The sequence below is a fragment of the Nannospalax galili genome, unplaced genomic scaffold (assembly GCF_000622305.1).
Source record: "Nannospalax galili isolate Female #2095 unplaced genomic scaffold, S.galili_v1.0 scaffold255, whole genome shotgun sequence".
In the NCBI taxonomy this organism is placed as follows: domain Eukaryota; kingdom Metazoa; phylum Chordata; class Mammalia; order Rodentia; family Spalacidae; genus Nannospalax; species Nannospalax galili.
In genome coordinates, this window is record NW_008338999.1 from 5,075,669 (window position 1) to 5,089,093 (window position 13,425).

The window sequence follows — 13,425 nt, forward strand, 5'->3', positions numbered from 1 at the left end:
GCCTGAGGATATCGCTAACATATTCCTGGTGGCTATTTGTATTCTAAAATGTAAATTTTGTTATGGAAAATATTGCAACAAAACCCAATTTACTTTATCTTTTTGTTTTAATTTCAAGGGTGTTATGAAAAGAAGAGACCAAATACAAGCAGAACTGGATTCCAAAGTTGAAGCTTTGACCAACAAAAAGGCTGATGCTGGTCTGGTATGACCTTAAGTTTGTTAATAGAGTCACTTAGAATTCATTGTCTAAAATGTCCTTGAAAACATAGAGCTTCATTATGTGATTATTTCTAAGTATTCAACAAATATACTAAATTTCTCCTGAAATGTATCTATCACATATTGAGTGCTGTGTGTCTTCAGGCCCAGCAATGATGTTTTTCTGCCTTTCTGACTTACATTGACTCAGACCGTAAGGACAGTGGGAATTTGATGTTTTTAAAGGGACATGATGTGTTAGAACATCTGTTGAGTGCCCTGCATCACTGCAGGCCAGTACTTCGTGAGCGAATTCATGTTTCGCTAGTTTGATAAGGTAGTAATACAAAATAAGGTAATTTTTTTGTATGCTAGTTATTGTCAAAATCTTAAAAAATAAACTATATTTTGTTTCCATATATACTCTCTTAACAATGTAGATGTTTGCAACCATGAAATGCAGTGTTATAATGCATTCTTAGATTTGGCCATCATGGACCCTCATTCATTCTCACTTTGGACCATCATTTTTGACTACTCTTCTCCCTTTTTCCTGGAATATTCTAAAGCAATGAATTTCTCACATTACATTGTCTTAGCCACATTTTACTATTTGTATTTTACTTTATTTTCATATCTTCAGCATATTACTACCAGATTGAAATTAGTATTTTCATTTTAAAATTGTGGAATAGGTGGAAGGTAGAGAGTCCCTCCCCTGTGTCTGTGGTTCCTCACCTGTGTATATGTAGCTGTTGAAACACAGATACAGGATTGGGGTGGGGTGGGGGCAGATACTGTTAGTTATGTGCATCAGTCCATACTGCTTCTCACAGTGAATGTATGGAAGAGAGAAGTTGACTCTCCTTCTCGTTACTTATATTGGATACTCTATAGAGGATACATTCTTAATTTAAAAATATTTAGATTGGCATTGAGTACAGTATTAAGTGCACTTTGGTCAAGTTGGTGGCAGGGGATTCCTCAAAGCCACTTGAGAACCTGTAGTGCTGTGACCTTCTCTATCAGATCTGGCAAGGGAATTCCATTCCTCCCTTTTGCATTGATTTTCTCCTTAGCTTTAATCATTTTATAGCATATTATTTCAACCTCATTCATAATCTCCTCCCTCCCTCTTTCTCTCTCACTTGTCCTTCCCTCCCTGCTTTCCAGTCCATAATCTAACCACATTATGGGAAGGAATTTGTGATTTGTTTACTGCCTATCCAGTGCTGGTCACCTAACAGATAGTGACAGAATAAGAATCATGGCAACTGCTTTGCTCCATGGAAACATACTGAAGGCTGAAATCAAGAAGTCTCTTTAAATTCAATTTTGTGCTGAGACTTCTTTAAAATGCAACTTTGAATTTGACTCATATGTTTCTTAACTTTGTATATTTTCCTAAACTGAAATTTTGTTCTTCTAAGTAAAATATGAGTTGGGGCAGGGGTAATGGTGGGCTGCTGTGAAAGAGTTAGAAAAAGGAATTCATAAGTGAAGATAAGAAGAAATATATAACTATGTAACTGAAGGAGATAGTCATATTTATCTCAAGATGAAAAGAGAAGATGATCACCCAAGGCAAACTAGCTCCTGTGTGTGTGTGTGTGTGTGTGTGTGTGTGTGTGTGTCCATCCATCTGTATGTGTCTGTGTGTCTGTATGTATTTCCTGTTTAGAGTTAAATAGAAGGGGAAGGTGATTGGAGAGATAGATAGATAGATAGATAGATAGATAGATAGATAGATAGATAGATATAAATTGTATTTGCATCATTTGAACTTTAGAAATCGTTTCTATTTGTTAAATGATGTTAAAGAGATTCAAACTAGGGGTAGGCAAAATTTTGTGCTTGACTAAATACTAGAGACTGTTTTTTTGAAGAATAGCCAGGTGTGGTGACACACGCCTTTAATCCCAGCAGAGGCAGAGGCAGGCAGATCTCTGAGTTAATGGCCAGCCTGGTCTACATAGTGAGTTCCAGGACAGCTGGGGCTACAAGGAGACCCTGTCTCAAAAAGACAAAAAAAAAAAAAAGAAAAAAAATTTTTTTTGAAGAATAGTAACATGATTTTCAAGTCCACAAATGACCTACACACATATTTTTAAATGACAGGAAGTTTCATTGGGACTGTTCCAGCTTCAAAATCACAGGAAGCACAACAAGCTTAAATCTGATCATGACTAGGATTTTCCTAATGCAAATTTTTAAAGATATGTAGTTATTCATTTGGCTTTCAAATATTATTTTCTTATTTCTCCATACCACTTCTTTGATATCTTATTATAGCCTAATGGTCAATCTGCATATATAATTTCATTTGTATATGCATGAGAGAGAGAGTGTATGTTTGTGTAATGCCCGCTGTATTTAATAACCTCATGTTGTTGTAAAATTGGGGAAATTTGAAACTTTAATTATGTGCATTAAATTCTATGACATATTTGAAAGAGGTATGTTTAAAGGGATCATTACAAATTTCTTTTTGATTTGTGTATATTCATTGACAGGTGTTTAAAAATTTGTTGTTGTTTATTCTTTTACTATCCATCAAAACAGAGTCTTTATATAATTTGCAAGGATTGATTTAATGATTTGTGAAATTCCCCATTTGCATTTTAAAATAATGTGTTTACAAGTCATTTCACTTCTGAATGCCTACATGTCATGATGTGTCTTTAGTAACCTTCCAAGTCACCCACAAATAAATCTGCCACCACTGGTCACTGAACAACCAAAAAGAAGTTGCTTAGAAATGTGCAGGATGGAGTCTCCATGGAAACCTGCCCTGGTGAGGTCCTTCTAAGAAGCAGCCTTTGCAGTCACCATGGCGACCCTGGCAGAGAACTGAATATAGCAATCTGTCTGGTTGTTTACCATGGCAACTGAGATGGGACCACTTTGGAGACAGCCCTGGGGCCATTTCTATGGAGACCTGCAGCTGCCTTTGGAGGCTTTATCAGTAGCTTTGGGGTGGGATTCTAGATGCAAAGCCATTAAAGCAACACATTATGAGAAGGTCATGACATGAAGCTCCACTATGTAGGGCAAAAATTAGGAGGGTTGTGTTCACTGGGTAGAAAGATAGCAGTAGAATAGCTTTTCCAACATCATGCTGAATATGTCAGCTGACCTTTGAGCATGTTGGGTAGTGTGTAAATACAAGACTGTAGTCTTTTTTCCTTTACCTGTAAACTGCATGCATGCAGTAACTAATAATGATATTACCAACTACTGTTACTCATCACAGAAATATGCTCACCACAGTCCTGCGGTTTTATATAAACTAAGCCTGTGTTTGAGAGTGAGTTCTTGCATTGATTACCTAAGTTCTTGTGAAGTGAATGCCTTTTAGAGTTTGTGCTGAGTAGCACTTAACCCTGCAGCATTACATGAATGACTTCAAAGTGACCTTTGTTTTGCTTCATAAGATATTTAGAATGCTCATTTCAAAATCAGCTCATTTGTTTACTTAAAGTTTTGTTATTTATACTTTGGAATTAGATAGATTAGAAACAAATCCTAGCTCACCTGCTTATTAACTTTGACATAGCACAAATTTTGTAAACTTCCTTTATCCTCTTTTGCCACCTATAATTAGGAGAAATTGTTAGTATCTTTCTAATAGGCATATTTAAAGATTGAATGATATAATGGAAGTAAACTGCTATATTATAGTAAGATCCCAGTAACTGCTAGCTGTTGTTGCTTTGATGAATAAATAGAAGTGGTATTTGAGTTAGGTCCTATAAAATGATGATTACATTGATGAGTAAGGAGAATGTTTTGTATAGAATGGGTCTTATTAAAGGTGGTATAAGTTCAAAGTCATGCTAAATTGGGAAACTGGAAGGATATATGGGGTCCAGGGTCAAGGCTGCCGAGAGGATGTGGTTTACAGACTGCCAGTCAGCTGGGCAGGGAGCCTCCTTTTTCATCAGATGAAGGAATGGAAATTTCATATTTGGGGAACTGGGGATCCAGTGAGACCCTGAACTGAAGAGGTAGCAGTGAGTTGCAGAGAGGAATTAACTGGAGAGAGAGGTAGTAGGAAAATAGATTCCTTGTTACTTCATGAAGGAAGGGTTGCACTACTGTCATCTCTAACTGGTAAGGCAGACATGTGTCGACTCTCCTCACTGAGCAGTAGACTAAGAAATGAAGAAGGAACTTGGAGATGTGCTGCTTGACATCACAATTGTATGACATTTAGGATAGAGGTATTCAACAAAAGCTTCTGAACCAAATTTGAGTACCTACCATGAGAGTCATATTGGAAGCAGAAGACAGGTCAAAAAGGCAGGTCTTCATGAGGCTCATGTTTCAGTGGGTGAAAAAAAAAAAAAGAGGTAAATAATAGTTCGAAATTACTGTTGTGTGGTGATGAGTATGGAGACAGAGATGGGAGCAGTGCAATTTAAAATGAGCAGTCAAGGAAGATCTAACAGAGAGCTAATGCTTAAGTATTATCCCCTGAGAGACTAAGCCTTTCATGCAGAGAGGACAGAGAACGCAAAGAGATGGTCTGACTGCAAATTCTAAGAAAAGCAAGACGGCCACAGTTGTTAGAATAAAATAAAATAAGTAAAGATGCATCAGAAGAAGTCAGAGAAGTAAGCAGACTTTAGAAGATGTAAGGTCTTTGAAGGGTTGGCTCTTAGTGAAAAAAGAAGAGGGCAGTTGTACAAAGGAGGGACACCATCACTGTACAGATGTAAAAGGGCTCCTCTACTGAAGATGAGCAGGAGATGATATCACTGTGTTTCTTGCAGGGACTGGGGAAAGCCAATGCTGGTAATTTTTATAATCCTAGGGAGGAAGAGATGCTTGGACCAGGGAGGAAAGGGTATGAAGTGATCAGATTCTGAGTATCTTTGGTAGGAAGAGCTGTTTGTTAGTTGGTGTGTTATGCAATGTGAGATTAGAGGAGGCAAGAAAGATTCTGGAATTTGGGTGCTGAGTGGATGGAATAGTATAATTGACATTAATTGGGATGAGAAAGCCTTTTGGAGAACCATGTTTAAAGGGGATTTTGAAGAAATCATATTTGGTCATGTAAAATTGATGTGCCTTTGAGATATCAAAGTGAAAACTTTAAGTAATGAATTATACAAACAAATGAACAAACAGAACCCCATGGGTTAAGGTAGGGGTCCAGCTGGAGATATGTATTTTAAAATATTAGCAAGTGGATGGCATTCAAAACCATAGGATTAGTTGAGGTCACTAAAGGTAGGGAAAGCAGAAGAAATAAGACGAGGTTGGGCTTTGGCTTACTCCAACATTAAGAGATCATTGATAATGGAAAAATCAAAAAATGAATGACTGGTTTGATACAAAAGGAAGGGATTGACATAGCTTGGCTGCTAATGGGTAATTAGACCAGTGAATGAAGTAAAAATATCTAATTAGGGTCATTCAACATTTTAATCACAATTTGACATAGAATCATTAATGTAAATGGAGGCAGAATATTTATTTTTCTATTTTATTTGTGTTTTGCCTGCATGTATGTAAGTTGCATGTGTGTAAGTGCACCCATGTCATGTGCTCATGGAAGTCAGAGAAGGGCATCAAATACCATGTAACTAGAGGTACCAACAGTTGTTAGCTGCCATGTGGGTGCTCGGACCCGAACCCTGGTCCTCTGTAAGAGCAGTCAGTGCTCTTAAATACAAAGCATCTCTCCAGCCCCCAGGTAGAATATTCAAAGATGCAGTGAGTTGAGTTATGTGCTCTGATAAAGACGGTGTTCAGTGAAAGGGATGAAGGAATAAAAGTATGAGAACAACGAGGATTCCGAGGAGAAGCTAATATGTGTGGGGCTGTGCGCTTTGCAGTTTGGTTAAGTTTTCAGCCAGAACTTCTGTTTGAAAATGCTTGTTCACTTCCCCACTTAACTGTAAAGTAAATAAAGTTCATCTGTGGTGCTAAATAAGGCTGCTTATCCTTTTTATTTTTATTTTTATTTTGGAATGAATGACATAGTTTTTCCACTCAAAGCAGCATTCAAATATAAATGAATATGAATACATTTGACATTTAGCAATGTGTGCATTGACTGGAATTTGGATCCAGATATAATGCCATAGCTGTTCAGTGGTATATTTATCTGAGAAAAAAACTGCATTTTCATAAGATCGTTATAATATGGATTTGCATATAGCCGTGCTCAGTAGCGCCAAACAGACACCAAATCTATTCAAACTGGTCCTTGCTCTGTATGGTTTGCTATTTTTAAAACAATGTTTTACTCTCCTCTTCAAATTGTAGTTATTAATTTAGAAATGATCTTGCTGGTGTGCTAAATCTACACAGAGAAAGTTTGCCTTCTCTCTAATTCCTGGAAGGTAGAGGAATTGATGTAGTAAGCTGTAACCATGGTAGGGGATGCAAGCTGCATCTTCTTAGATATCTGCTGGTTCACCTCTCTCCCTCTAAATTGTGCCTTCTTATATGCCTCATTTCCTAATACAATCCATTTTCCCCTCACTCTCTTTGTATGTGTGTATGTGCAGTATGCATGTATGTATGTATGCATGCTCTTATGTTTGTCGGTGAACATGTTTGTGCAGGTATATGTTCACATATGTATATGTGGAAGCCAGAGTTGACATTGTCTTAATTGTTCTCACTTTATGTATTAAAGCAGGCTATCGCACTGAATCTGGTGCTTGCTAATTTGTGTAGTCCAGCTAACCCAACCTGCTCCAGAGATCACCTACATCTGTTTCTCCAGTGCTGGGATTACAGATGGGCTGCCATACCCACCTGGCATTTATGTGGGTGCTGGGGACCCAAATTCTGTTCCTTATACTTGCATGACAAATACTTTGTCCACTGAGCCATCTCCCTGTCCCTGCATTCTTCTCTTCTTGTCTGTTTTCATCTCTGTGTCTCTCTCACATAGATCCACAGACAACATGTGTATGTGCTTACTCAGTCACAAAGCATGTGAGTGTCCAAGGGAAAGAAAAGGGGCTTTCTCCTTGTGTATTTCTTCACTGGTTTATCTGAAATGGCATCTGGCAACCTTTTCCTCAGGATTTAGAGTCAGGATTATAAAAAGTCCTGATAAAATCAATCACAAGGCATCTCTCCCTCTCAATGTTCTTTTGCTAGCCTGTCATTTAGGACTTCATTGGTTTGTCTGGTAGGAAATTAAATATATATATATATATATATATATAATGTGTTTATTTAAATAAACTTGTAAAAGATAGTTTTAAAGAAAACACTAATGCATATTTGATCAAAGTAGTAAAAGATGTTGTCCATGAATAAGGGGCTATTTAGCCTGGAATCTGATTGGAAATGCACCATGTTGTTTTTTTCTTAGTCTTTTGCTTCCATGCCTCTAGCATTTCCAAGTACAGTAGTCACTGAGAGGAGTTTTGAAGATAAGAACTTAATTCTAGTTCCAAAACTGCATATGATTCAAGGCCCTGCTGAGCCCACAGCATCATGTGGCAGAGGTCACTGCCTTTGTAGTTACGAATACTTTACTTACATTCTGCTTGGCTTTTCTCAGTTACTAAAGATGTGAGCGAGGAGCGCCTTCCTAGAGTATTGTCAAGCCACCGTATTAAAACCCTTATCCTAATGCTGAATCAGAGTTAGGTTGGAATATTTTGGGTAAATATTAGAAGGCCTTTCTTTGAAGTGTGTTTGGAGCCTTTCATTCTACTCAATCAAAATTTGGAAAGCTGTAGCTGTGGTTTTGCTTGTTAAACACTCACATTGTTTTTATAAAAGAAAAGCAAAGAAGTGAGTTGGAGAATCGGCTCAGTGATGTAACCCTTGCCTACCATGTATAAGGCCCTGGGTTCAATCCCCAGCACCAAAGAGCACCGTTTGTTTAAGGGGAAAGAAAGGCAGCATTCTACCTGCCGAACAGTCATTTTCCCATTTGCCCAGCTAGTCACTCTAGACTATCGAATAGATACTTTAATGTTTCTGCATTTATGCAGACTATTCAAAAGTATTTGCAGAGCATATGGAATTGTTTTAGCTAAGCCACAGTTTGGTACTGTGTCATCAGTATGCCATGAAGGGCATTTAAATGTGAGCCATTAATCTACTTTTGCTTAGCATCAGCTGCACTGAGTTTGTCATTGCTTCCTTTCTGAGAAAGCTTTCATTCCTCCCAGCACCAGCATTGAGCTTCTTGCCTCCTGAGTAGTATGTCTCCCGCCTTCACATCTTGGCTTTATACTTGATCTGATTTCCCTTTGCAGCCCACACATTCTGTTAGTTATGAGACTGTGGAGAGCCCTATTCTGGTCTACTGCTGTCTGGCACATGTGTCTTTTGTAGGTGGCTTAGCCACAAGGCTGGCTTTACCATGTCTTAGTCGTATGCTAAAGTTCTCTTTTACACTATCATCTTTAAGACTTATTTTTAGTTATGTATGTGTGGATATGCCACATGTGTGCAGGTGCCCGCAAAGCCAGAAGAGGGTGTTGGTTACCTTGGAGCTGGAGTTCCAAGCAGTTCTGCCATATGTGGGTGCTGGGACTGAACTCTTCCTCCAGAAGAGCAGCAAGTGCTTTTAACCAATAAAGCCATCTCTCCAGCCCTTGTACTGTTGCCTTTCTCCACTTTCTCTTTTTAAATGAATAAAGAACAATTTAGGAAGCCAGAAGTGAAACATAGGAACTGAAGGCAAAAGTTCAAGATCATCTCAGAAGACACCAGCCGTTTCTATACAGCATATTTTTGACCTGATTTGTGTTAGTCATTTCTTTTGGAATGCACAAACAGCAGCATGTCCTCTGTGAATACAAACCTGAGTTGTGAATGATTCCTGGAACTCTGACCCAGAAAACTGATCAGGAGTTACTTGAGGTTGAAATGATACTGCTAAAATACTGCCAACGGAATTCCGTATGGCGTAGCTATGTATTAAGGCATACTACTCTGAAAAAAAATATATATAAACTTGTAGTGTTGCATATGGCCTCTGTGTGCTTATGCTGAGAGAGACCAGGAGGAGCGGGAAGCCCAAGACAGACTGAAGAAAGGGCAGTGTTCCTTTGTAGATTGCTTCCCAAGGGAAGGTTGTAAGCTGTGGGTCTTTCTCCAGAAACGTTTTTTTCCATCCCTGTCTTCATTGCAGCAGGAAAAGAAACAGATTTGGATAAGTAAAGGGAGGAGTTTAAAATTCCACTCCTGTTTCTTTCCAGGCATTAAAAAGCTACTATTTCTGGTGTTTGGATTGTGATTTGCTTTGTGGGGTCCTCCCGCCATGAATATAATAGTTTAAACAGCTGTCCTATGCAGACACTCAAGAGATTCAATTTCTTTTTAATTTAAACATTTTGTTAATAAAAAATGTGTCCTGAGGGTCTGTCTTGCATATCTCTTTCACTCCCAGCCCTGCTTGGACACTCAATAAATATTTGATTATGCTTAGAGCAATAACACCTTGGGAGCCAGAAGCCTGCAGAGAGATTTGGTTCATCCTTCTTTAACTTGCAACCTTAATCAGACATTAGTTATTCTTTATCTATGAATGTCCAGAAATAATGCTTACTTTAAGGAAAGTTTTTTAAAGAAGAATGCATGGCTTTAAATCTAGAACTTCTATTACTAAAAATTTTGGTAAGTTACAGTATGAAAGTATAACATATTAGAGACTATGTAATAACATCTTAAAACATATTTAAAGTATGAACAACTTAAGTAGTATTTTAGACTTTTAAAAATGAAGTCAAGCTGGGCATGATGGTATATACCTGTAGGCTTGTTACTGGGGAGGCTGGGGCAGGAGGATCATGAGCTCAAGGTCAAACTGGGTTACATATATTGAGACCTTGTCTCAAAGAAACAAAATGCCAATAGTTTATGTTTGCTTCTTAACATAGTTCAGCTATCAGTACAGTAAGTGATTATTTATTTATGCATTTCTAGACTTTGGAGAGTAAGCTTTGTTTCTACTGACTCTTATTACTTCAAAAGTCAATTTAGTAGGAGGGAAATATGTGATCACATGACCATTCAAGTTTCAAAATATATCCTAGGGCCTGGAGAGATGACTCAGTGGTTCACTGGTTGCTCCTGCAAAGTACTTGGGTTCAGTTGCCAGCACCCACATGGTGGGTAACAGCAGTCCTTTACTCCAGGATCAGGAGACCCGATGCCCTCTTCTGACCTCCGTGGTCCTTGCAGGACATGGGTGCACTTACACACATGCAGGCAATACACTCATACACATAAAATAAAAATAATAAAATGTTTTTAAAAATACATTCTAGCCTCAAACCAGTGCTTTCTGCTTTCCTTCAATGACTGTCTTTTGCTCTATATTGCTCTATATTATTTACCATCTTTTGCTCTATATTGTGAAAATGTAGGAGAATGCCTTTGTTGTTAAACACACACTACTCGGGGTTATGACCAGAAGGTTCCCAGCTTACTCTCCAGTGGTTCAAAGGGAAAATAGAAGATCATGAACAGTACTTGGAAATATTTTGACATCTGTCACTCTAAGATACAAAATTTAAATGCGTACATCAAATTATAACATCATCCACTGAGTGAGGTAGGTAGTAGCTGAATCTCATTTTGTAGATAAGAAAACTGAAGTGGAGAGAGCCAGTCAATAAATATATTTATAAGCATATTTAAAAATAAACAGTAAATCAATGGTTATTATTTCCTTTAATGTGCAGGCCTTAGATGGAAGAGAAGCCATAACAAGTAAGACTGAGCTCCCCCATCTCTAAGCAGCTTGCAATCTACTGGAATGAGCCAGAAAACAAGGTGAAAATATTAAATGACTGTGATAATTTTAGATAGTCATTAGTCTATGAAGAAAATATAATGATGTGACAGTGACTACCAGAAGAGGAAGAGAATTGTAGTTACAGTGACTAGCAAAGGTGTTCACAGGTAGGTAGTGCTGAGAGAAGACCTGTCATCATAGGGGCAATTTGTTCTAAGTCCAAAGTACAGCATTCAGTATATATATATATATCAAAGAAGGATCCACATGTGCCTGAAGAAATGAACTCAGCAGGTTCCAGAGCTTGGCCAAAGCCTTTGAAGCTAGAGTGTATGACAGAGGGCTAGGGACAGTGTCAGGAGGTCAGAAAGCACACAGCAGAGCCCGCAGGCCTTGCCCTTTATCCTGGCTGCAGTGGAGAACCTCGGCACTGTTTTAAGGCAGAAGTGTTATAATTTGATGTGCACATTTAAATTTTGTAACTCAGAGTGTCAGAACATTACCAAGTACTGCTCATGATCTTCTACTTTCCCCTTGAACCACTGGACAGTGAGCTAGGAACTTTCTGGTCATGTGGGGACGTAAAGGCCCCGTCTTGCCAAGGTGGCACAGAGAGGAAGTTACTGGGGTGCGGCCTGACATGTTTTGAAAGTCTGACAGATATTTCTGCACTGCTGAGGAGTGCATGATCAGCACGTGATCATCCTTAAGATATACCCTCATGGGGGAGGGGGGATTTCCAGATGGCTTTATAAGCTCTGCAATGCCTGCAATAAATGAGTTCCTGCTTGACTAGACTCCCCGGTAGTCTGATTGTTCCCGGTGCTGGGGGTGGCAAGCGCTGGCGAACAGCGCACTTACTCATCCCCAGTCATCCTTGCACAGGGGTCGCAGGTTCAAACCCCCCGCAACTCGTGCCCAGCGTGGCACTCAAAGGAAGGTGAAAAGAAAAGGATTGGGGCCAATCGAGAGTCTGGGGTAAGCGAGACCTGAATGATGGGTAATGCAATTAATAAGCCTGAGGACCCGGTGCTTAAGGCACTGAGAGGTATGCTTAAAAGTAGGGGGTTGGATCTGTCAGATACAGCAGCTCAAAAGTTTTGTACAGAGGGCATTCATTTGGCTCCCTGGCTACTTGGGGCTAATGTTTTTACTGGGGATACATGGGAATGTGTGGAATGTCTAGCTAGACAAAGGGAGGTTCAATTGGGGATTGATCCACCACTGGGGCTCTCAGAAGTGAAACCAAAAGCAGCCAAAGTAACAAACGGCACCTTGGGCGTGCCCTGGCCAACTTCAGGGCTTCAGATGGAGCTAAAGGGGAGGTGCAAGCCCTGGTGGCGGCAGGGTTATCCGCCAACCTCATAGGATATTTTGGGGGATGCACAGGCCTGCATAACCACTAATAACAAAACCTTTTATGATGACCTTTTGATTACAGGGGGGACCCAAAGAAAGACCATTGGGTTCAACCCAAAATCTAGGGGCCACTGCCTCTCAGGTTCCGGCTATCCGGTGGTCCCCTGGGTCACCGGTATGGGTGGAGTAGTGGCCATTGCCTGAGACAAAGCTACAGGCTTTAAAGGAAATTGTGCAGGAACAATTATGGTTGGGCCACATCTGGCCTTCTATAAGTCCATGGAACACACCTGTTTTGTTATTAAGAAACCCTCTGGCAAATGGAGAATGTTGCAAGACTTGCATAAAGTTAATGCTAGGATGACCCTAGTGGGTACATGCTTAAGGGGACTGCCTTGGATCCCTGCTATTCCCTCAGATTTATTTCTTGTAGTTATAGACATTAAAGATTGTTTTTTTTTTCCTATCCCTTTACAACCCCAAGATTGTGAAAAATTTGCTTTCTCTGTGCCTTCCACCAATTTTAAAATGCCTGATGAGAGGTATGAATGGACTGTTTTACCCCAAGGTATGGCCAATAGCCCAGCATTCTGCCAAAGCTATGTGAAGACCCTTTTGAGGCCTGTTCACTTGTTGCCACATGTTACTGTGTACATTTATATGGATGATATAATCTTGGGAGCTCCAAGCCCCCAACAATTAGAAGAGTTATATAAGGTTACTCAGAACTGTCTACAGACAGGCAGACTCCATGTATCTGCTGATAAAATACAGACTATTGCTCCCTTTAAAATTCTGGGCAAACAGATGTCACACACTATACTCATTATGGAAAGCTTAAGTATATTTTTGTGTCCATTGACACATTCTCACATGCCTGTTGGGCTACTGTTCATAGAGGAGAGAAGTCTAAACATGCTCAGTCTCATTTTCTCCAGTGCTTTGCTATGTTAGGATTGCCCCAAAGAATTAAAACTGATAATGGACCATGTTTTGTGAGTAAAAATTTACAAGATTTCTTTTCACTTTGGGGAATTCAACACAATACAAGAATTCCCTACAATCGCCAAGGTCAAGCCATTGTGGAACACAACCATCAAAACCTAAAAATTCAATTACAAAAACAAAAAGGGGGA

At 39.3% G+C, this 13,425-nt stretch overlaps 1 protein-coding gene across 4 annotated transcripts in view; it reads left to right on the forward strand.

Annotated features, from left to right (window-relative positions):
* Window positions 1-13,425, forward strand: part of Snx7 (sorting nexin 7) — a 104,640-nt gene that overhangs the window by 50,949 nt on the left and 40,266 nt on the right. For all 4 annotated transcript variants that reach the window (XM_029563836.1, XM_008833684.2, XM_029563834.1 and 1 more), the window contains exon 7: window positions 119-205. In XM_029563836.1, coding sequence (XP_029419696.1) covers window positions 119-205 — 87 coding nt within the window. The remainder of the gene's footprint in view (window positions 1-118; window positions 206-13,425) is intronic.